This window comes from Bombina bombina, chromosome 7 (assembly GCF_027579735.1).
Source record: "Bombina bombina isolate aBomBom1 chromosome 7, aBomBom1.pri, whole genome shotgun sequence".
NCBI classification, from domain to species: Eukaryota; Metazoa; Chordata; class Amphibia; order Anura; family Bombinatoridae; genus Bombina; species Bombina bombina.
Window position 1 is genome coordinate 361207755 of NC_069505.1, and position 22028 is coordinate 361229782.

At 43.2% G+C, this 22028-nt stretch overlaps 1 protein-coding gene across 1 annotated transcript in view; it reads right to left on the minus strand.

Moving 5' to 3' along the window:
- Positions 1-703: 703 nt before the first annotated feature.
- ACAD9 (acyl-CoA dehydrogenase family member 9) overlaps positions 704-22028 on the minus strand; it is an 816466-nt gene continuing 795141 nt past the window's right edge. The window contains exon 18 of the mRNA XM_053721049.1: positions 704-983. Coding sequence (XP_053577024.1) covers positions 883-983 — 101 coding nt within the window. The 3' untranslated portion in view covers positions 704-882. The remainder of the gene's footprint in view (positions 984-22028) is intronic.

Genomic DNA, 22028 nt, shown 5'->3' on the forward strand with positions numbered 1-22028 from the left:
TACCGGGGGGGGGGGATGGCTAATTGGGCCCAATTTGGACATTTCCCCTTAGGGGTGTACTCACTTTTGTTGCCAACGGTTTAGACATTAATGGCTGTGTGTTGAGTTATTTGGAGGGGACAGCAAATTTACACTGTTATACAGGCTGTACACTCACTACTTTTCATTGTAGCAAAGTGTCATTTCTTAAGTGTTGCCACATGAAAAGATATAATAAAATATTTACAAAAATGTGAGATACTGTGTGTATATATATATATATATATATATATATATATATATAAAGTTTGTATACAAGATTGTACAAGCCTGAGGAAACAGCTGATTGAGCTGAGAAACACGTTGCTTGTTATGCACTATTACATTTTTTTTAAATAAACAAATGTTTTACTTTAGCCACTTGCTATACATGTATCTACTATCCTCACGTCAGGCATAAAAGCCGGTAGGAGGATTGCCTAAACTACTGTCTGTGTATTGCGGGGTATCGGTCTGCTAGATGACTGTGAAACCAGCCTGCCTTATTTGCACCCACATTTGTGGTGCAACACAATTTATCCTGACACAACTGTACTTCGCCACATGGTGCCCCTGTTTTTGTTTGCTACAACAGATATATGTAATTATATTATAATAATTATATATTTTATTACATATATTTCTATAAGTAATAAACAATGTGAACTAGAAACTGAAACATTAATAGTTTTTTGTTTAAAAGACTGTATTTTTAGCATATGTTTAGAGAAAAATAATTTGAACTTAACAAAAATTGAGCAAAAAATTGTTACGCAACCAAAAATACTGAGTTAGTTACATTCAGATTTATAGGATTCCATTTGTAATAATTATTCATTGTTAATCAGACTTCGTATCCAGCTTTTAGAAAGTCCTGTCCAGTGGATGAGAACAAGTATAGGCTCTTTTTTCCAGCACATGTTTTGCTATTTTCCGTATACTGTCATCCAGGTTTTCTGGAGAATCTGTTAAAGGGAGAAAAATCTTTAAATACACAATACAAGGTAATTATAAATATTATATGTTACACTTTTTAAATCTTTGTAACATGATTTTAGATCACTTCATGCCTTTCAGTCATTAAAATAATCAGCATATGTTAATGTTTACTTTTTGATAATTACCTTTTATTCTGAGTGATAGCACATGGCAGTTACAAATAATTTGCAAATATATGAGTCGTAGAAGTGATCATGAATAATAAAGCCTACTAAATGAATATAAAAGTGTAAACATTTCCATACTTTTCAACTCTGCAGAAAAACTGTCAATGCCTGTTGAAGAATGCAAGCTCCATACTGTTAAGTCTGTAAATATATTAAAAGCTCTCCTTGACATGAGGAAAACTTGCTGCAAATGCAGGGAAAACTACTGTAAAGATGTTCACCTTGGCTGGCTTTCAGGTCTGCACCTATCATACTGCTTCTTGACTCATGCATTATAGTGAGATGGTTCAGTCAAACTAGGGAGTTCCTCACTACAATTGTGGAAAAGGTGGTCACTATTTCCCAATGCCCTTAGAGATGAGACATCTTCTACAGCTAATTTGGACTGAAGTTCAATGGCATCTCATCTGCATTCTACCTGCGTATCAGGTGCATCTACTTGCAAGAAGGAAGCAGCTGATAAAAATGTACCTAAGTTTGAAGTTGCCAATCCTATCACCAGGCCTGGTCCTAGTGAAAGCTCTCTACAAGAACATACTCCTTCACCTGCACTTTGCTCTAACATTTTTTTCTGCTAGCTTCCTTTCTTGGCCCCAAAATGGGACACTGAAGTTTCCTGCCCTATGGACATCATTACCACCAAGCAAACGATAGGGCTCCCTCATGTGGCAGTAACCTGATAGAAGATCTCTGTAATTACCCAGAGTGTGTGAAAAAGTTAAAAATTGAATTTTTTTTTTATATACTTGCATTTGGTGGCAAAATGGTGGCATGAAATATAACAAAATAGGCCTAGATCAATGCTTAAAAAAAATAAAAATATAGTTTTTATATGCAAATAAAAAAAACAAAACAAAAAAAAAACAAGGCTCTTTTTTTTTAAAAATGAAGTGATAACAAAAATGCAAAAGATTATCTGGTATTTTGGGCAAATTTTTCTCTGAAATTCCGAGTAGCACAGGGTTTAAAACAGGGTTATGATTTTGTCAGTATATGCAGCTTAACAGAAAAAAATAATATTGCATTGCATGTCCTATGATGCTTCTTTGGATTCCCTTTAACCAACTTTAATTTTTTTAATAACAATTGAAGTTTTGGGTTTCATGGATAAGCCATACATGCTTAGAAAATACCATAAACAAAGAGTTGCAGAGAACTGCCCTACAGAAACAAACATCTGCATCCTATTCTTACTAAAGTAATAATATACTAAATCCCTTTTGAGATTAAAGGGACAAACCATGTAATAAAAATGTGTAGACAAAAACCCCCCACAATTTATGCTTACCAGATAAATTAATTTCCTTCCTGGCAGGGGCAGTCCACTACTTAATTCCTTATTGTTGGGAAATACAACACCTGGGCACCAGGAGGAGGCAAAGACACCCCAGCCAAAGGCTTAAATATCCCTCCCACTTCCTCTATCCCCCAGTCATTCTGCCGAGGGAACAAAGAAAAGTAGGAGAAACATCAGGGTATAAAAGGTGCCAGAAGAAATAATATAAAAATGGAGCCGCCCGTGGACTCTCCCCTGCCAGGAAGGAAAGGAATTTATCTGGTTAGCATAAATGTTTTCCTTCCATAAGGCAGGGAGAGTCCACGACTTAATTCCTTACTGTTGGAAAAACTATACTCAAGCTCCAGAGGACACTGAATGAATAATGGGAGGGAACAAAAAAAAGAGGCGGACCCTATTCTGAGGGCACCACAACCTGCAAAACTTTTCTCCCGAAAGCTGCTTCAGCTGAAGCAAACACATCAAACTTGTAAAATTTAGAAAAAGTGTGTAAGGAGGACTAGGTAGCCGCCATACAAATCTGATCCGTTGAGGCTTCGTTCTTAAAAGCCCAAGAGGAAGCCACTGAGAGCCGTTATCCTCTCAGGAGGCTGTCGTCCCTCTGTCTCATAAGCTAAGCAGATGACACTCCTCAACCAGAAAGATAGAGAAGTCGTAGTAGCCTTCTGCCCCTTACGCTTCCTCGTATAGATGACTAACAAAGAGGAAGATTGTCTGAATTCCTAGTAACCTGAAGATAAAACTTAAAGGCACGAACCACATCTAGATTATAAAGCAAACATTCCTTTGCTGAAGAAAGATTAGGACACAAGGAAGGATCAACAATTTCTTGATTAATGTTACGATTCGATACCTTATGGGAGGAACCCTAGGTTAGTGCGTAAAACCGCCTTATCAGCATGAAAAAACAGATAAGGGAGATTTCACATTGTAAAGCAGAAGTCTCAGAAACTCTGTGCGTAGAGGCAATAGCCAACAAAAAAAGAAACTTCCAAGATAACAATTTAAAGTCAACAGTATGCATAGGCTTAAACTGAGCCTGCTGCAAAACACTAAGAAAAAGATTGAGGCTCCAAGGCAGAGCCCGAGATCTAAACACGGGTCTGATCCTAGCCAGAGCCTTAACAAAGGACTGCACATCCGGAAGCTCAGACAATCTTTTGTGCAGTAACACCGACATCTGTTCTTTCAGGGAACTAGCAGATAGGCCGTTCTCCAGTCCATCCTGGAGGAAAGCTAAAATTTTGGCAACCTTAACCTTATGCCAGGAAAAGCCACACTTCTCACACCAGTACAAGTAAGTCCTCAACACTTTATGGTAGATACCACGAGTAACTGGCTTACAAACTTGAACCAGAGTGTCGATAACACTTCCAGAGAACCCTCTTTTGGCTAAGACTAAGCGTTCAATCTCCATGCAGTCCAGCCTCAGAAAATCTAGATTTTGATGAACGAAGGGACCCTGTATCAGCAGATCTCTGCGACATGGTAACCTCCACTGAGGAGATGAGGACATCCCCTCCATATCCGCAAATCACGTCCTTCACGGCAATGATGGAGCAATCAATCACAGATGCTCGCTCCTCCTTGATGGGAGCCACCACACGAGGGAGAAGGGAGAAGCGGTAATGGAGGGAAAAGATATATGAAACTGAACCTCCATGGTACTTATAGGGCATCTATCAATTCCGCCTGAGGATCACTCGACCCGTACCTGGGTAGCTTGGTGTTGAGGCGGGATGCCATAAGATCCATCTCCGGCATCCTCCACTGCAAACACCTCAGGGTGAACAGACCATTCCCCTGGCTGAAAGGATTGTCTGCTGAGGAAGTTCGCTTCCCAGTTGTCCACAACCGGAATCGCCAAGGAACTTCTCGTTCCCCTTGATGGTTGATATAGGCAACCAAGGCTATATTGTCTGATTGGAATCTGATAAACTGGTACAAACCCAGAAGGGGCCAAGCCTTCAAGGCATTGAAGAGTCCACAGACCTTGTGCCTTCTTGGCACCCTAACGGCTCCCCAGCCGGAAAAGCTTGTGTCCGCCGTAGTCACAATCTGCCAGGACGGTCTCAAAAAGCACGTGCCTTGGGACAGATGATCTGGACAGAGCCACCAGGAGAGTGAGTCTCTCGACAGGCTGTCCAGCACAAACTGTTGAGACAGATCTGAATGGTCGCCGTTCCATTGTCTAAGCATGCATAGTTCTAAGGGTCTGAGATGGAATCTGGCAAAAGGAATGATGTCCATGCAGGACACTATGAGTCAGATTACCTCAATACACTGAGCCACTGAGGGTTTTGAGGAGGCCTGGAGGGCAAGACATGCAGAAGTTAGCTTGCAACGTTTCGGATCTGTGAGGAATATTCTTATGGATATGGAGTCTATTATAGTTCCCAGGTGTGACAAATTAAACCATTTCAACGTCACAATAGAGAGGTGTGGGCCTTAAGAGCTTAATATCATGCAGCTCTGGTTCCCTTAACTTTGTAACTCTACAAAAGGACATTAAAAAGGGACACCACATTAACCCCCAAATGCTGTCCACACCGCTCTAACAATTTCTGCCACCACCAAAACTTCTAAATAAGATGGGGTGTTTTGGAACCCCAATAACTCACACAATTAGGTAATGTGCCTTTAACCTTGTCTCAACAGAGTGTGAATTAAGATATTAGAGCCCAAAGAAATAATTAAATTTTCTATGTGTTTAATAACAAAAATATCAATACAGGTTACACAGTGCCAAATTATAAAAACTTTCCAAAATAACATACAGGTACAAAGTTACAATTCTTTGAAAAATAATTGGGACATAAAAAGATTACACAATAACATAATTTATGCTTACCTGATAAATTTATTTCTCTTGTGGTGTATCCAGTCCACGGATCATCCATTACTTGTGGGATATTCTCCTTCCCAACAGGAAGTTGCAAGAGGATCACCCACAGCAGAGCTGCTATATAGCTCCTCCCCTAACTGCCATATCCAGTCATTCGACCGAAAACAAGCAGAGAAAGGAGAAACCATAGGGTGCAATGGTGACTGTAGTTTAAAATTAAAAAATACCTGTCTTAAAATGACAGGGCGGGCCGTGGACTGGATACACCACAAGAGAAATAAATTTATCAGGTAAGCATAAATTATGTTTTCTCTTGTAAGGTGTATCCAGTCCACGTATCATCCATTACTTGTGGGATACCAATACCAAAGCTAAAGTACACGGATGAAGGGAGGGACAAGGCAGGTACTTAAACGGAAGGTACCACTGCCTGTAAAACCTTTCTCCCAAAAATAGCCTCCGAAGCAAAAGTATCAAATTTGTAGAATTTTGAAAAAGTATGAAGCGAAGACCAAGTCGCCGCCTTGCAAATCTGTTCAACAGAAGCCTCAATTTTAAAGGCCCATGTGGAAGCCACAGCTCTAGTAGAATGAGCTGTAATCCTTTCTGGAGGCTGCTGGCCAGCAGTCTCATAGGCTAAGCGGATTATGCTTCTTAGCCAAAAAGAAAGAGAGGTTGCCGAAGCCTTTTGACCTCTCCTCTGTCCAGAGTAGACAACAAAAAAAGCAGATGTTTGACGAAAATCTTTAGTAGCTTGTAAGTAAAACTTTAAAGCACGAACCACGTCCAGATTGTGTAAGACACGTTCCTTCTTCGAAGAAGAATTAGGACACAAAGACGGAACAACAATCTCTTGATTGATATTCTTATTAGATACCACCTTAGGTAAAAACCCAGGTTTGGTACGCAGAACTACCTTATCTGCATGGAAGATCAGATAAGGAGAATCACATTGTAAGGCAGATAACTCTGAAACTCTACGAGCCGAGGAAATAGCTACCAAAAAAAGAACTTTCCAAGATAAAAGTTTGATATCTATGGAATGAAGAGGTTCAAACGGAACCCCCTGAAGAACTTTAAAAACCAAATTTAAGCTCCAAGGTGGAGCAAAAGGTTTAAACACAGGCTTGATTCTAACTAAAGCCTGACAAAATGCCTGAACGTTTGGGACATCCGCCAGACGCTTGTGCAAAAGAATAGATAGTGCAGAAATCTGTCCCTTTAAGGAACTAGCTGACAATCCTTTCTCCAATCCTTCTTGGAGAAAAGATAATATCCTGGGAATCCTGACCTTACTCCATGAGTAGCCCTTGGATTCACACCAATAAAGATATTTACGCCATATCTTATGATAGATTTTCCTGGTGACAGGCTTTTGTGCCTGAATTAAGGTATCAATGACTGACTCGGAGAAACCACGCTTTGATAAAATCAAGCGTTCAATCTCCAGGCAGTCAGCCTCAGAGAAATTAGATTTGGATGGTTGAAAGGACCTTGAAGTAGAAGGTCCTGTCTCAGTGGCAGAGTCCATGGTGGAAAGGATGACATGTCCACCAGATCTGCATACCAAGTCCTGCGTGGCCACGCAGGCGCTATCAAGATCACCGATGCTCTCTCCTGCTTGATTTTGGCAATCAGACGAGGGAGCAGAGGAAACGGTGGAAACACATAAGCCAGGTTGAAGGACCAAGGCGCTGCTAGAGCATCTATCAGCGTTGCCTTGGGGTCCCTGGACCTGGATCCGTAACAAGGAAGCTTGGCGTTCTGGCGAGACGCCATGAGATCCAGTTCTGGTTTGCCCCAACGATGAACCAATTGTGCAAACACCTCCGGATGGAGTTCCCACTCCCCCGGATGAAAAGTCTGTCGACTTAGAAAATCCGCCTCTCAACACCTGGGATATGGATAGCTGATAGGTGGCAAGAGTGAATCTCCGCCCAGCGAATTATCTTTGAGACTTCTTACATCGCTAGGGAACTCCTTGTTCCCCCTTGATGGTTGATGTAAGCCACAGTCGTGATGTTGTCCGACTGAAATCTGATGAACCTCATTGTCGCTAGCTGAGGCCAAGCCTGAAGAGCATTTGAATATCGCTCTTAGTTCCAGAATGTTTATTGGAAGGAGTGACTCCTCCTGAGTCCACGATCCCTGAGCCTTCAGGGAGTTCCAGACTGCACCCCAACCTAGAAGGCTGGCATCTGTCGTTACAATTGTCCAATCTGGCCTGCGAAAGGTCATACCTTTGGACAGATGGACCCGAGATAGCCACCAGAGAAGAGAATCCCTGGTCTCTTGATCCAGATTTAGTAGAGGGGACAAATCTGTGAAATCCCCATTCCACTGACTGAGCATGCAGAGTTGCAGCGGTCTGAGATGTAGGCGAGCAAACGGCACTATGTCCATTGCCGCTACCATTAAGCCGATTACTTCCATGCACTGAGCCACCAAAGGGCGAGGAATGGAATAAAGAACACGGCAGGAATTTAGAAGTTTTGATAACCTGGACTCCGTCAGGTAAATTTTCATTTCTACAGAATCTATCAGAGTCCCTAGGAAGGAAACTCTTGTGAGGGGGGATAGAGAACTCTTTTCCTCGTTCACCTTCCACCCATGCGACCTCAGAAATGCCAACACTATGTCCGTATGAGACTTGGCAATTTGGAAGTTTGACGCCTGAATCAGGATGTCATCTAAATAAGGGGCCACTGCTATGCCCCGCGGCCTTAGGACCGCCAGAAGCGAATGCCTGTCTAGGAAGGCAAACCTGAGAAACCGATGATGATCTTTGTGTATCGGAATGTGAAGATAAGCATCCTTTAAATCCATTGTTCTCATGTATTGACCCTCCTGGATCATAGGTAGGATACGAATAGTCTCCATCTTGAATGATGGAACTCTGAGGAATTTGTTTAAGATCTTTAGATCCAAAATTGGTCTGAAGGTTCTCTCTTTTTTGGGAACCACAAACAGGTTTGAGTAAAATCCCTGTCCCTGTTCCTCCTTTGGAACTGGATGGATCACTCCCATAACTAGGAGGTCTTGTACACAGTGTAAGAATGCCTCTCTCTTTATCTGGTTTACAGATAATTGTGAAAGGTGAAATCTCCCTTTTGGGGGGGAAGCCTTGAAGTCCAGAAGATATCCCTGGGATATAATTTCCAATGCCCAGGGATCCTGGACATCTCTTGCCCACGCCTGGGCGAAGAGCGAAAGTCTGCCCCCTACTAGATCCATTACCGGATAGGGGGCCGTTCCTTCATGCTGTCTTAGAGTCAGCAGCAGGCTTTTTTGCCTGCTTACCTTTGTTCCAGATCTGGTTAGGTCTCCAGACCGTCTTGGACTGAGCAAAAGTTCCCTCTTGTTTTGCATTAGAGGAAGTTGATGCCGCACTTGCCTTGAAGTTTCGAAAGGCACGAAAATTAGACTGTTTGGCCCTTGATTTGGACCTATCCTGAGGAAGGGCATGACCTTTTCCTCCAGTGATATCAGCAATAATCTCCTTCAAACCAGGCCCGAATAGGATCTGCCCCTTGAAGGGAATGTTAAGCAGCTTAGACTTTGAAGTAACGTCAGCTGACCATGATTTAAGCCATAGCGCTCTGCGCGCCTGGATAGCAAAACCAGAATTCTTAGCCGTTAGTTTAGTCAAATGGCATCAGAAACAAAAGAATTGGCTAGCTTAAGTGCTCTAAGCTTGTCAAGTATGTCATCCAATGGAGTCGCTACCTGTAAAGCCTCTTCCAGAGACTCAAACCAGAACGCCGCAGCAGCAGTGACAGGAGCAATGCATGCAAAGGGCTGTAGGATAAAACCTTGTTGAATAAACATTTTCTTAAGGTAACCCTCTAACTTTTTATCCATTGGATCTAAGAAAGCACAACTGTCCTCGACAGGGATAGTAGTACGCTTTGCTAGAGTAGAAACTGCTCCCTTCACCTTAGGAACTGTCTGCCATAAGTCCCGTGTGGTGGCGTCTATTGGAAACATTTTTCTAAAAATAGGAGGGGGAGAGAACGGCACACCTGGTCTATGCCATTCCTTAGTAATAATTTCTGTAAACCTTTTAGGTATTGGAAAAACATCAGTGCACACCGGCACTGCATAGTATTTATCCAGTCTACACAATTTCTCTAGCACTGCAATTGTATCACAGTCATTCAGAGCAGCTAAAACCTCCCTGAGTAACACGCGGAGGTGTTCAAGCTTAAATTTAAATGTAGAAATATAAGAATCAGGTTGCATCATCTTCCCTGAGTCAGAAATATCACCCACAGAAAGAAGCTCTCCTTCAGCTTCTGCATATTGTGAGGCAGTATCAGACATAGCTCTTAAAGCGTCAGTATGCTCTGTATTTCGTCTAACTCCAGAGCTATCTCGCTTTCCTCTAAATTCAGGTAGTCTGGCTAATACCGCTGACAGTGTATTATCCATGACTGCCGCCATGTCTTGTAAAGTAAACGCTATGGGCGCCCTAGATGTACTTGGCGCCATTTGAGCGTGAGTCCCTTGAGCGGGAGTCAAAGGATCTGACACGTGGGGAGAGTTAGTCGGCATAACTTCCCCCTCGTCAGATTCCTCTGGTGATAAATTTTTTAAAGACAGAATATGATCTTTATTGCTTAAAGTGAAATCAGTACATTTGGTACACATTCTAAGAGGGGGTTCCACCATGGCTTTTAAACATAATGAACAAGGAGTTTCCTCTATGTCAGACATGTTTGTACAGACTAGCAATGAGACTAGCAAGCTTGGAAAACACTTTAAATCAAGTTAACAAGCAAATATAAAAAACGGCACTGTGCCTTTAAGAGAAACAAATTGTCAGAATTTGAAAAAGTGAAAAAAGGCAGTAAATCAAACGAAATTTTTACAGTGTGTATAATAAGCTAACAGAGCATTGCACCCACTTGCAAATGGATGATTAACCCCTTAGTTCAAAAAACGGATCAAAAAAACGATATAAACGTTTTTTAAACAGTCACACCAACTGCCACAGCCTTGCTGTGGGCCTACCTTCCCCAACAAACGATTTTGGAAAGCCTAAGAGCCCTTTAGAGATGTCCTATAGCATTCAGGGGACTCCTGGAGGAAGCTGGATGTCTCAGTCTATAAAAGTTACTGCGCAAAAAAGCGCTAAATTAGGCCCCTCCCACTCATAGTAACACAGTGGAAAGCCTCAGGAAACTGTTTCTAGGCAAATTTAAGCCAGCCATGTGGAAAAAAACTAGGCCCCAATAAAGTTTTATCACCAAAGTATATATAAAAACGTTTAAACATGCCAGCAAACGTTTTATATTGTAAATATAAAAGAGTATTACCTCAGAAAGTAAGCATGATACCAGTCGCTATTAAATCACTGTATTCAGGCTTACCTTACACAAATTTGGTATCAGCAGCATTTTCTAGTATTCACATCTTCTAGAAAAAATCTTAACTGCACATACCTCATAGCAGGATAACCTGCACGCCATTCCCCCGCAGAAGTTACCTCTCTCTTCAGTCATGTGTGAGAACAGCAATGGATCTTAGTTACAACCTGCTAAGATCATAGAAATCACAGGCAGATTCTTCTATTTTTCTGCCTGGGACAAAACAGTACAACTCCGGTACCATTTAAAAATAAACTTTTGATTGAAGCAAGATAACAGCTACATTTCACCACTTTCCTCTTACTACCTCCATGCTTGTTGAGAGTTGCAAGAGAATGACTGGATATGGCAGTTAGGGGAGGAGCTATATAGCAGCTCTGCTGTGGGTGATCCTCTTGCAACTTCCTGTTGGGAAGGAGAATATCCCACAAGTAATGGATGATCCGTGGACTGGATACACCTTACAAGAGAAATCTAAGATTATTACCAAATTCTTGAGATATATGGATAACTTATTTCAGATGTTAGCTGCTTGGGGTCCCAGGAAAGTTCTAACCCAGCCTTTTTGTTACATAAATTTAAAACTCAAATTCTCTTTGTCTTGTCAAAGTCCCCGCCCTAGTCATAATTTACGACGAGTTAGTAAAAGCACAGCTAGCCGTGGCTCAAAGTATTAGTCTCCAAGAGGAGGGGGTGGGTCTTGAAACTTCCTACACGTTACACAAAGAACATACAGTTCACATTAACCTTTTCCAGGCTGAGACCACAATACCACCTCTGCTGGGTAACCAATCCAGGTATCACTACTCCACATGATAGTATCATGACACCTCCCCTTTTAAAATGGTGGAAATATGGGGTAAGCACACGCTGATCCCCTATGTCAACCTATGTCCTTATTCACGTCCGAAACGTTGTCTGTTTTAAAGTGGCTAAATAAAAACAGGATGTTTTAATACAATTGGTGGTGCAGCTATACTATTATTTTTGGACTGTTTTCTTGGGACCTTGGTGCAGGTCCAATAGTTGGCACACCTGCAAACAAGTTTTGCTACACCCTTGGTGCTTGGGCAATTTCTGACTTCCCTATGTCAACCTAAATCTTAGTCTTTCCTCTTTCATAAGACCAGATGTGCACTTTCTGCACACACTCTGCATTCATTTGCCCACTGCAACAGTTAGCATCTGCTGACACAATTACCCTTGTGGAGGACGCTCCCTTGCAGGATATAATACACTCCTTGCACTCACTCTCACTTGTATAGGGATCTAGCACCCCCTCAGGGTAACTCACTAGGGGAATAAGAGCAATTCTTGCAAAGCTTAGGCCAGATGATCCACTGTTCACACCTACCCCAGTATGCTCTTAGGGGTAGCAGATTCACTAGTCACAGCAGCTACTGGGCCAACACATTCTCTATCCAGGGCACACAGAACCATGGGAGAGCTGCAGGTGGAAGGCAGATCTCCCTCCCCCCATTCTTTACATCTGCCATCACTGTAGGGGAGATCCCCAGACACACCCAGGGTCCCATCCTGTCTTACTCTCTAACAGGGCAGGGGGTACCCTGGCCCCTACACCAGCCAGGCCATTCACTCCTTTTTGCATATGCAATGCTGTTTCAGGGACAGACTGACACATACCTGTCACCTGTTCTTGTTTTCAGCTGTATAGCTGACATCCCTCACTAAGGGTGCATTTTACCTCAGGGGAAAACAGAGAATAAGCCTCTTCTCCTGCCCCCTGCTCACTCCACTCAGCTGGCACACTACACTCAGGCATCTGACCAGTCACATTGGCCACTTTACCCCTCTCCACACATCCTACCTTTTCCTGGGGTATAGCAGTCCCTTCACTAAGTTCTGGCATTGCCCATTCCATACCTTCCTCTTGGGCATCCAATGCTGGTTCTAGCACAAAAGGGTATACACACTCAGTCTACCCTTCTGCCCAGCCCTGCTGCCCTCCCACACACTGCATCAGGCATCACATTTTCACAATCAATGGCAGTATAACCCTTTTCACTGGCACAATACAGTGCTGGTACAGGTTCAGGTAAATCAGCATTAACCCTAGGCTCACCCTCCCAGCACCCAGGTTCAATAGAAGCAACATTGTCACAAACATTTTCAATACATCCCTCTTCATTAGAACAAGACATTACTGGTGTACACAAAGGCAGAACTGCATTAACCTCAGCCCCCCTCCCAGCAATTATGTTCAAGGGAATCATTCTTCATCCTATGGTGGGATACCTCCAGCTCTGGTGTAGCTAGTGATGTGTCCATCCCCCACCTCCCCTCTGGGGGACCTCTGGGTCTCACACAGTACCGCAGTGGGTGCAGGGCCCTCTACTGGCCCTTACAGGTTGCAGGTGTCTTCTGGGGCGTACTGACAAAGCATCCTGCCCAAATCATCCCCCAGCAAAACATCAACAGGGATATCAGCAGAAATCTCTACCTCCCGCAAACCTTTTCCCACACCCCAATCAAGGTATACTCGTGCCACAGGCATTGCGGGGCAAACTCCCCCAATTCTTTGAATGGACACAGTCCTCTCTGGCTTTACCATTTCAGGATGCACCAAGGTAACCGAAGCTCCACTATCCCTGAGTCCTGTTGCCACCTGCTCACTCACAGATACCCTCTGTAAGTTATCTCTCCACTTTTGCCTTGGGAACCCACCCACAAACAAACAAAACAGATGCTTTTCCCCTAGCCACATTCCCACCCTTAGGCTTCTTCTTCTCTGGGCAGGTGAAACTCAGATGTCCCATCTGGTTACAAGTGAAACACCGGCGGGTATCCCCCTGTCCTGGTGTGGCCCCTGCCCCTCTGGCTGTAGGGTGTAGATGAGATGGCCTCTCTGCTGGCTTGTTTGCCCTTTTCCACTTAGGAGATACAGCTTGAACGGGTGCCTGCCTTCCTGCAGGTGCTCTATTGTTGGCATAATCATTGGACAGATCTGCAGCCTCTGCCACGGTTTTCGGCTTTCTGTCCAAAATCCATTCTCTAGCCTCAGGATACCGGCAGTGGCGTCACTAGGGTGGGTGTCACCCGGTGCGGTAAGTTATGGTGTCATCCCCCAGAAAGCAAACACAAAAACACAGGCACACACACACACAGAAACACACTTAGACACACACCCAAAAACAGTCAGACACGCACACAAAAACACTCAGGCACACACACACACCCCCAAAAACTCAGACACACACACACACATACAAAATATGTAAACTGCACTGCATTCATTATAAAGCTCATGCCTAGAGCTGCTCCCTGGCCCAGCAGAGCATCAAATGAAAGATAAACAGTGCACTCTAAAAATAAATCACTAAAGAAAAGGTTTAGGTGCGCAAACCATGAAAATTCTGCTCTCTGACTCTGTTCCATGTCTGTCAGTGCACATCCCCGGGCCGCGTGCCTACCGCTTCTTATGGCCAATCACCTCTGCACTCTGCCCACCCCAGACCCCTGCCTGCCCTCCCCTACTACCTCTTCAGTGTGCACTTAGTGTACCGTAACCGTTACCGGTCTGGTGGGCATCATACGTGGCTCCTTCACTTTAGAGACAGTGTCAGACAGTTATGCGGTCAGGTGCCAAGCATCCCCCTCATAATTTCCCGGTTCCCGTTTAGAGACAGCACAGCAGTGAGTGACTCCACTGCCCCACACGTCACTGAGCAGTAAGCACAGATAGGCAGGCAGGTTCAGGCTAGCAGCGCAACTTTGCAAGCCCCACGGCATGCCCACAACATTCATAGTGAAATTGGGCAGGGGAGGAGCAAAGTACAAACAAGCAAAAGCAGCCTGGAAAACTATTTGTAGAAATTGCAGGGCTGGCTCAAGGGGCAAAAAAATTAAGTGTGTCTACATTTTCCCCAGTCCCACTAATGTTCACAAATTTGGCCCCTCTAATAAAAAATTCTATGCATTTCTACATTGTATTTGAATTTGTAGCTCAGACTCCTTTGCACTCATAGGGGTAACAGCAATAGGTATCGTCTCCTGGGTTACCGGTTCCACAGTAACCCTTTCTGTGCCTGTTTCCTGCTCTGCTGGAATGTCTTTTGACTGCTGCAGTTCCTGGACCAACTGCTCCTTTGTTTTGCTAAAAGTTGTGATGGCTCTCTCCTGACAAAGCAGCTCCAGGGACTCTTTAGGAATTTTCCTATATGCTTCCATAATGACAGTAGCAACAAACAACAAGAGGGAGGGAAAAAGAACTGCTTCTTTGCACTGTATGTCTCTGTAATTTAGGCACTATGTTCTGTCTTTGGGAAATTACACAAAAACATGTAATTTCTTTTAGTACTGTACAAATAGCACTAAAAAGCTCTAAATATCCCTAACGCTGCCAGCCAGTTTGTGACGGATTAAACCTTTTTAAGGTCACAATAGAGGTGTGGGCCTGAAGGGGTGAATATCACGCAGCTCTGGTTCCCTTAACCTTGTAACTCTACAAAAGGACCTTAAAAAGGGACACCACATTAACCCTCAAATCCTGTCCACACCACTCTAATTAACAATTAAACCACCAAAACTTCTAAATAAGATGGGGTGTTTTGGAACCCCAATAACTCACACAATTAGGTAACGTGCCTTTAACCTTGTCTCAACAGAGTGTGAATTCAGATATTAGAGCCCAAAGACAGAATGAGATTTTCTATGTGTTTAATAACAAAAATATCAATACAGGTTACACAGTGCCAAATTATAAAAAACTTTCCAAAATCACATACAGGTACAAAGTTACAATTCTTTGAAAAATAATTGGGACATAAAAAGATTACACAATATTATTATTAATGTTTTGAGATATATGGAGAACTTCTTTCAGATGTTAGCTGCTTGGGGTCCCAGGGAAGTTCTAACCCAGCCTGATACATAAAGTTTAAAACTCAAATTCTCTTTGTCTTCTCAATGTCCCCGCCCTAGTCATAATTTACAACGAGTTAGCCAATGCACAGCTAGCCGTGGCTCATAGTATCAGTCTCCAAGAGGAGGGGGTGGGTCTTGAAACTTCCTACATTCCTACACGTTACACAAAGAACATACAGTTCACATTAACCCTTTCCAGGCTGAGACCACAATACCACCTCTGCTGGGTAGCCAATCCAGGTATCACTACTCCACATGATTGTATCTTAACACCAGGAAATTCACCCTTGTACTTGGAGTAAGAGAACTCTTTTCCAAGTTTATCTTCCATCCATGTGATTGAATAAGACTGAGAAGGGACTCCGAATGTTCTTCCGCTAGATGAAAAGATGGTGCCTATACCAAGATATCTTCCAGGTAAGGCGCTACTGCAATACCTCCTGTTCTGGCAACGGCTAGAACAGCCCCTAGAACCTTTGTAAATATCCTTGGAGCAGTAGCTAGGCCAAACAGAAGAGCTATGAACTGGAAGTGCTGATACAGAAAAGCAAACCTCAGGAACTGAAAATGTTCCCTGTGAATCGGGACATGAAGGTATGCATCCTTCAGGTCTATTGTGGTCATAAACTGTCCTTCCTAAACTAAAGGCAGGATTGACCGTATTGTTTCCATCTTGAAAGAGGGAACACTCAGAAACTTGTTTAGGTTCTTTAGGTCCAGAATTGGACAGAAAGTTCCCTCCTTCTTTGGAACCACAAAAAGGTTTCAATAAAACCCCAAACCTCTTTCTGCTGTAGGTCCCGTACGCAACCTAAGAAGGCAGCCCTCTTTCCTGGTCTTGGTGAAAGACTGGAGAGTAGGAATCTGCCCCTGGGCGGATGAGACTTGAATCCTATCCTGTAGCCTTGAGATACAACCTCCAGGACCCAGTGATCCTGTACATCCTGGAACCAAGCGTCTGAAAAAAGAGACAGTCTGCCCCTACTCAATCCAATCCCGGAACGGGGGCCGCCCCTTCATGCCGATTTGTTCTTGGCGGGCTTCTTAGTCTGTTTGGACTCATTCCAGGAGTGAGCGGGCTTCCAAGTACTCTTAGGCTGCTCAGACTTGTAAGAGGACAGCTGTCATTGCGACTTGTCAGCACGAAAGGAACAAAAATTAGACAGTTGCCGTCCCTTAGGTCGATTCTTCTTATCTTGCGGTAGGAAGGCACCTTTTCCTCCGGTAACCGTAGAGAAAATGGAGTCCAGCCCTAGACCAAATAAAATCTTCCCCTTAAAGGGAAGATAAAGGAGTCTGGATTTAGAAGTCAGATCCACAGACCAAGACTTCAACCAGAGAGCCCGGCGGGATAGAACCGCAAACCCAGCAGCCTTTGCATTTATGCGAATAATCTGCATATTCGCGTCACAGATGAAGGAGTTAGCAATTCTCAGTGCCTTAATTATCTCCTGAATATCCTTGAGGGGAGTCTCCACCTCAATGAGCTCCGACAGAGTGTCGCACCAGTAGGTAGCTGCTCCAGCTGCCGCCGGTTGAAATAAAAACCCTGTATGTTGAAACATCTTCCTCAGAAACGTTTTCATTTTTTTCCATCCAGAGGGATTAGTAGTATGCTTAGCCAGTGTGGAAATAGCGCCATCCACCTTCAGGATGGATCCCCACAAATCTAATTGAAGTTCCTACTCTTTCCCATTCATTACTAATAATGTTCGCCATCTTAACTGGCAAAGGAAAAGTCAGAGGGACCATCCTATCTTTGTAAACCCTGTCTAATTTAGGGATCTTAGGCTCCTCAGGGAGCGTAGCCTCTGGAACCTCTAGAGTAGACAGAACCTCCTTTAATAAAAAACGCAGATGCTCAATTTTAAATCTAAAGGAGGGTACCTCCGCTGAAGTAGATTTAATAACGGAAGACTCCGACTCAGAAAGTTCACCTTCTGAAGTTACAGAGGTTAACTCATTTTCAGATAGCTGGGATATAGTAGCTAAACCCAACAAATATTTAAATGACTAGGTCAGGAGAACTATGTTTTTAACCTTTCTCTTGCGTTTGTTAGAGCGAGGTAAGGCACTCAGGCCCGCAGACACCGCTGATTGTAACTGCGCGGTAAAGTCAGCTGGAAAAAAGCCCCCTCCAGATGGAGGATTAGTTGAGCCACAGGGAACTGCATGTGGAGCGGGTAATGTAGAGAGGGTAGAAATTTCTCGGGACCCAGATTCCTGAGAAGTAGACGGCTCAAAAGGGCTAATAGCGCTATGAGTATTAGCAAGCTTGTCTCCCTTCTTAAGACTTTAGAACAAGGTTTAGGCAAATGGAACAAAATTGAGCAGGCGGGCAAACTAAAGCCTTCTTACAATATAAACAGGAATTATTAATCAGTACAGAAGAAGGAGCGGAACCTTCTAATGTAGTATCAGAGTCCTCCATAGCTTTGTATCTACCCACAGAAGGACAAGAAAAAAACAAATTATGCTTACCAGATAATTTTCTTTTCTTCTGACGGGAAGAGTCCACAGCTGCATTCATTACTTTTGGGAATTCAGAAACTGGCCACCAGGAGGAGGCAAAGACACCCCAGCCAAAGGCTTCAAATACCTCCCCCACTTCCCTCATCCCCAGTCATTATGCCAAGGGAACAAGGAACAAGGAACAAGGAGAATTATCAGGGTAAAAAAAGGTGCCAGAAGAAACAAAATTTACTGCCGCCTCACAGGCGGGAGCTGTGGACGCTTCCCATCAGAAGAAACGAAAATTATCAGGTAAGCATACTTTATGTTTTTCTTCTTAAACGGGAAGAGTCCACAGCTGCATTCATTACTTTTGGGAAAACAATACCCAAGCTAGAGGACACTGAATGCAAACAAAGGGTAGGTACAAAAGGCAGCTCCTTCGAAAGGCACCACAGCCTGAAATTACCCAAACAACCTAAAAAGTTTTTATAAAAGACACAGAAAAACTGGAAGCCCAGCCAACTGCACATCAGTTACATAACCTGCAAAGCCGTGCTAGAGACCACTCAGACCCAGAATCTGCTGAGCACAAAAGCCTCCAAGGAGCCAGCCCAGCGGCTCTCGACTCCCACGAAAAGTACCCCCGACCGAAAGGTCAAGAACCTCTATCCCCGAAAAGGAGAATAGGTAACCCAATAAGAGATCCAAAGGACCATTCAACACAGGTTCAAAACATAGAGCAACCCGGGGACAGAACTAACTGCAGTATAGAATGGACGCAGAGAGACAGAACTCCTGAGCTAAGTAACTCGAAAACGGTTAAAAGTTGCCTTTATTTTCGCGAAATTGCTCAAAACTTTTGGGGAACACAGATTGCCAACTGAGCTGAATAACCTACACCCCAAAAATACCCCTATAAGGAAGAACTATCGTTGTTTAGGACAGCGGGTTGATTGCCTATCTTGCTGGACTTCACCTCACTACCCACCTATCAAGTCTGTCGCCTTTTGTGCTCCAAAAAACTAGCTCAACCAAAAAGAGGAAGAGTGAATAGGTGCGCCAACCAAAGTGAATAAAATACAATGTAACAAATAATATTGCAGCACTAAAAAACAACAATTTAACGCAATTAGGACACTATTACAGTTATAATGGGACAAATATAAAGTCCCAAAATATTGCGTAGGGCAAATATCACAGAGATTACGAGTTTTGCGGTAACAGGGGTGCGGTGCTAACGCTTAGTTTTAGCTCACTGCTCACCTAAAGCAACGCTGGTATTACAGGTTTTTTTAAACCCAGCGTTAGCCGCAAAAAAGGTGAGCGTAGAGCAGAATTTAGCTCCACATCTCACCTCAATACCAGCGCTGCTTACGGTAGCGGTGAGCTGGCTAAACGTGCTCGTCCACGATTAAACCTAATCTAATCTCCCTAATAAAATAAAAAAGCCCCCCAAAATAAAAAAAATCCCTACCCTATACTAAATTACAAATAGCCCTTAAAAGGGCCTTTTGCGGGGCATTGCCCCAAAGTAATCAGCTCTTTTACATGTAAAAAAAAATACAATACCCCCCCAACATTAAAACCCACCACCCACACACCCAACCCTACTCTAAAACCCACCCAATCACCCCTTAATAAAACCTAACACTACCCCCTTGAAGATCACCCTACCGTGAGACATCTTCACCCAGCTGGGCACAAGTGGTCCTCCAGAGGGGTAGAAGTCTTCTTCCGATCCGGGCAGAAGAGGACCTCCAGACGGGCAGAAGTCTTCATCCAGGCGGCATCTTCTATCTTCATCCATCCGGAGCGGGTCCATCTTGAAGCCAGTCGACGCGGAGCATCCATCCAGACCGACGACTAATGACGGTTCCTTTAAATGACGTCATCCAAGATGGCGTCCCTTGAATTCCGATTGGCTGATAGTATTCTATCAGCAAATCGGAATTAAGGTAGGAAAAATCCTATTGGCTGATGCAATCAGCCAATAGGATTGACGTTCAATCCTATTGGCTGATCCAATCAGCCAATAGAATTGAGCTCACATTCTATTGGCTGTTCCAATCAGACAATAGAATGCAAGCTCAATCCTATTGGCTGATTGGATCAGCCAATAGGATTTTTCCTACCTTAATTCCGATTGGCTAATAGAATCCTATCAGCCAATCGGAATTCAAGGGACACCATCTTGGATGACGTCATTTAAAGGAACCGTCATTCGTCGTGTAGTCGTCGGTCTGGATGGATGCTCCGTGTCGGCTGGCTTCAAGATGGACCCGCTCCACTCCCGATGGATGAAGATAGAAATGCCGCCTGGATGAAGACTTCTGCCCGTCTGGAGGTCCTCTTCTGCCCGGATCGGATGAAGACTTCTGCCCCTCTGGAGGAGCACTTGGGCCCGGCTGGGTGAAGACGTCTCACGGTAGGGTGATCTTCAAGGGATTAGTGTTAGGTTTTATTAAGGGGGATTGGGTGGGTTTAAGAGTAGGGTTGGGTGTGTGGGTGGTGGGTTTTAATGTTGGGGGGGGGGGTATTGTATTTTTTTTATAGGTAAAAGAGCCGATTACTTTGGGGCAATGCCCTGCAAAAGGCCCTTTTAAGGGCTATTTGTAATTTAGTATAGGGTAGGGATTTTTTTTATTTTGGGGAGCTTTTTTATTTTATTAGGGGGATTAGATTAGGTGTAATTAGTTTAAAATTCTTGCAATTTTATTTTTTTCTGTAATTTAGTGTTTTTTTATTTTCATACTTTAGTTTATTTTATTTAATTGTAGTTAATTGTAGGTAATTTAGGGAATTAATTTAATTATAGTGTAATGTTAGGTGTAATTGTAATTTAGGTTAGGATTTATTTTACAGGTACTTTTGTATTTATTTTAACTAGGTAGTTATTAAATAGTTAATAACTATTTAATAACTATTGTACCTAGTTAAAATAAATACAAAGTTGCCTGTAAAATAAAAATAAACCCTAAGCTAGCTACAATGTAACTATTAGTTATATTGTAGCTAGCTTAGGGTTTATTTTATAGGTAAGTATTTAAGTTTTAAATAGGAATAATTTATTTAATTGTAGTAATTTTATTTCGTTCTATTTAAATTATATTTAAGTTAGGGGGGGTTAGACTTAGGGTTAGGTGTTAATAAATTTAATATAGTAGCGGCGATGTTGGGGGCTAATAAATGTAGGTAGGTGCCGGCAATGTTAGGGACGGCAGATTAGGGGTTAATAATATTTAACTAGTGTTTGGCGAGGCGGGAGTGCGGCTGTTTAGGGGTTAATATATTTATTAAAGTGGCGGCGATGTCCGGTCGGCAGATTATGGGTTAAAAATTTATTTAGGTGTTTGCGATGGGGGGGGGGGGGGGGCTCGGTTTAGGGGTTAATAGGTAGTTTATGGGTGTTAGTGTACTTTTTATCACTTTAGTTAAGAGTTTTATGTTAAGGCGTTAGCCCATAAAACTCTTAACTACTGACTTTTAAATGCGGTAGGAGTCTTAAGAGGAGAGGGTCTACCGCTCACTTTCTCCAAGACTCGTTATACCGGCGTTAGGCAAATCCCATTAAAAAGATAGGATACGCAATTGACGGAAGGGGATTTGCGGTAAGCTCGAGTCGCTGAATAAAAGTGAGCGGTACACCTGTACCTGCCAGACTCGTAATACCAGCGGGCGTTAAAAAGCAGCGTTGCGACCTCTCAACGCTGCTTTTTAAGGCTAACGCAAGACTCGTAATCTAGCCGAAAGAGTCCCAAAAAAGTCCCAAAAGTGGTGATCTCCTTAATGAGAGATATATAAGTAAAAAATAAAAAACAAATGTCTCTTTGTTCTTGCTTTAGTTGTTTAGTGATCTCAGCGTGTGTACAGTAATGGTTTGCAGGCAGCTCTTCATAAAGTGAGATGGCCACTCACTCTAATGGTAACCTATAGAAAAATATATAAAAAGAAGGCGCCCATAGCGTACTACATTCAAATCAATGGACAAATGTGAT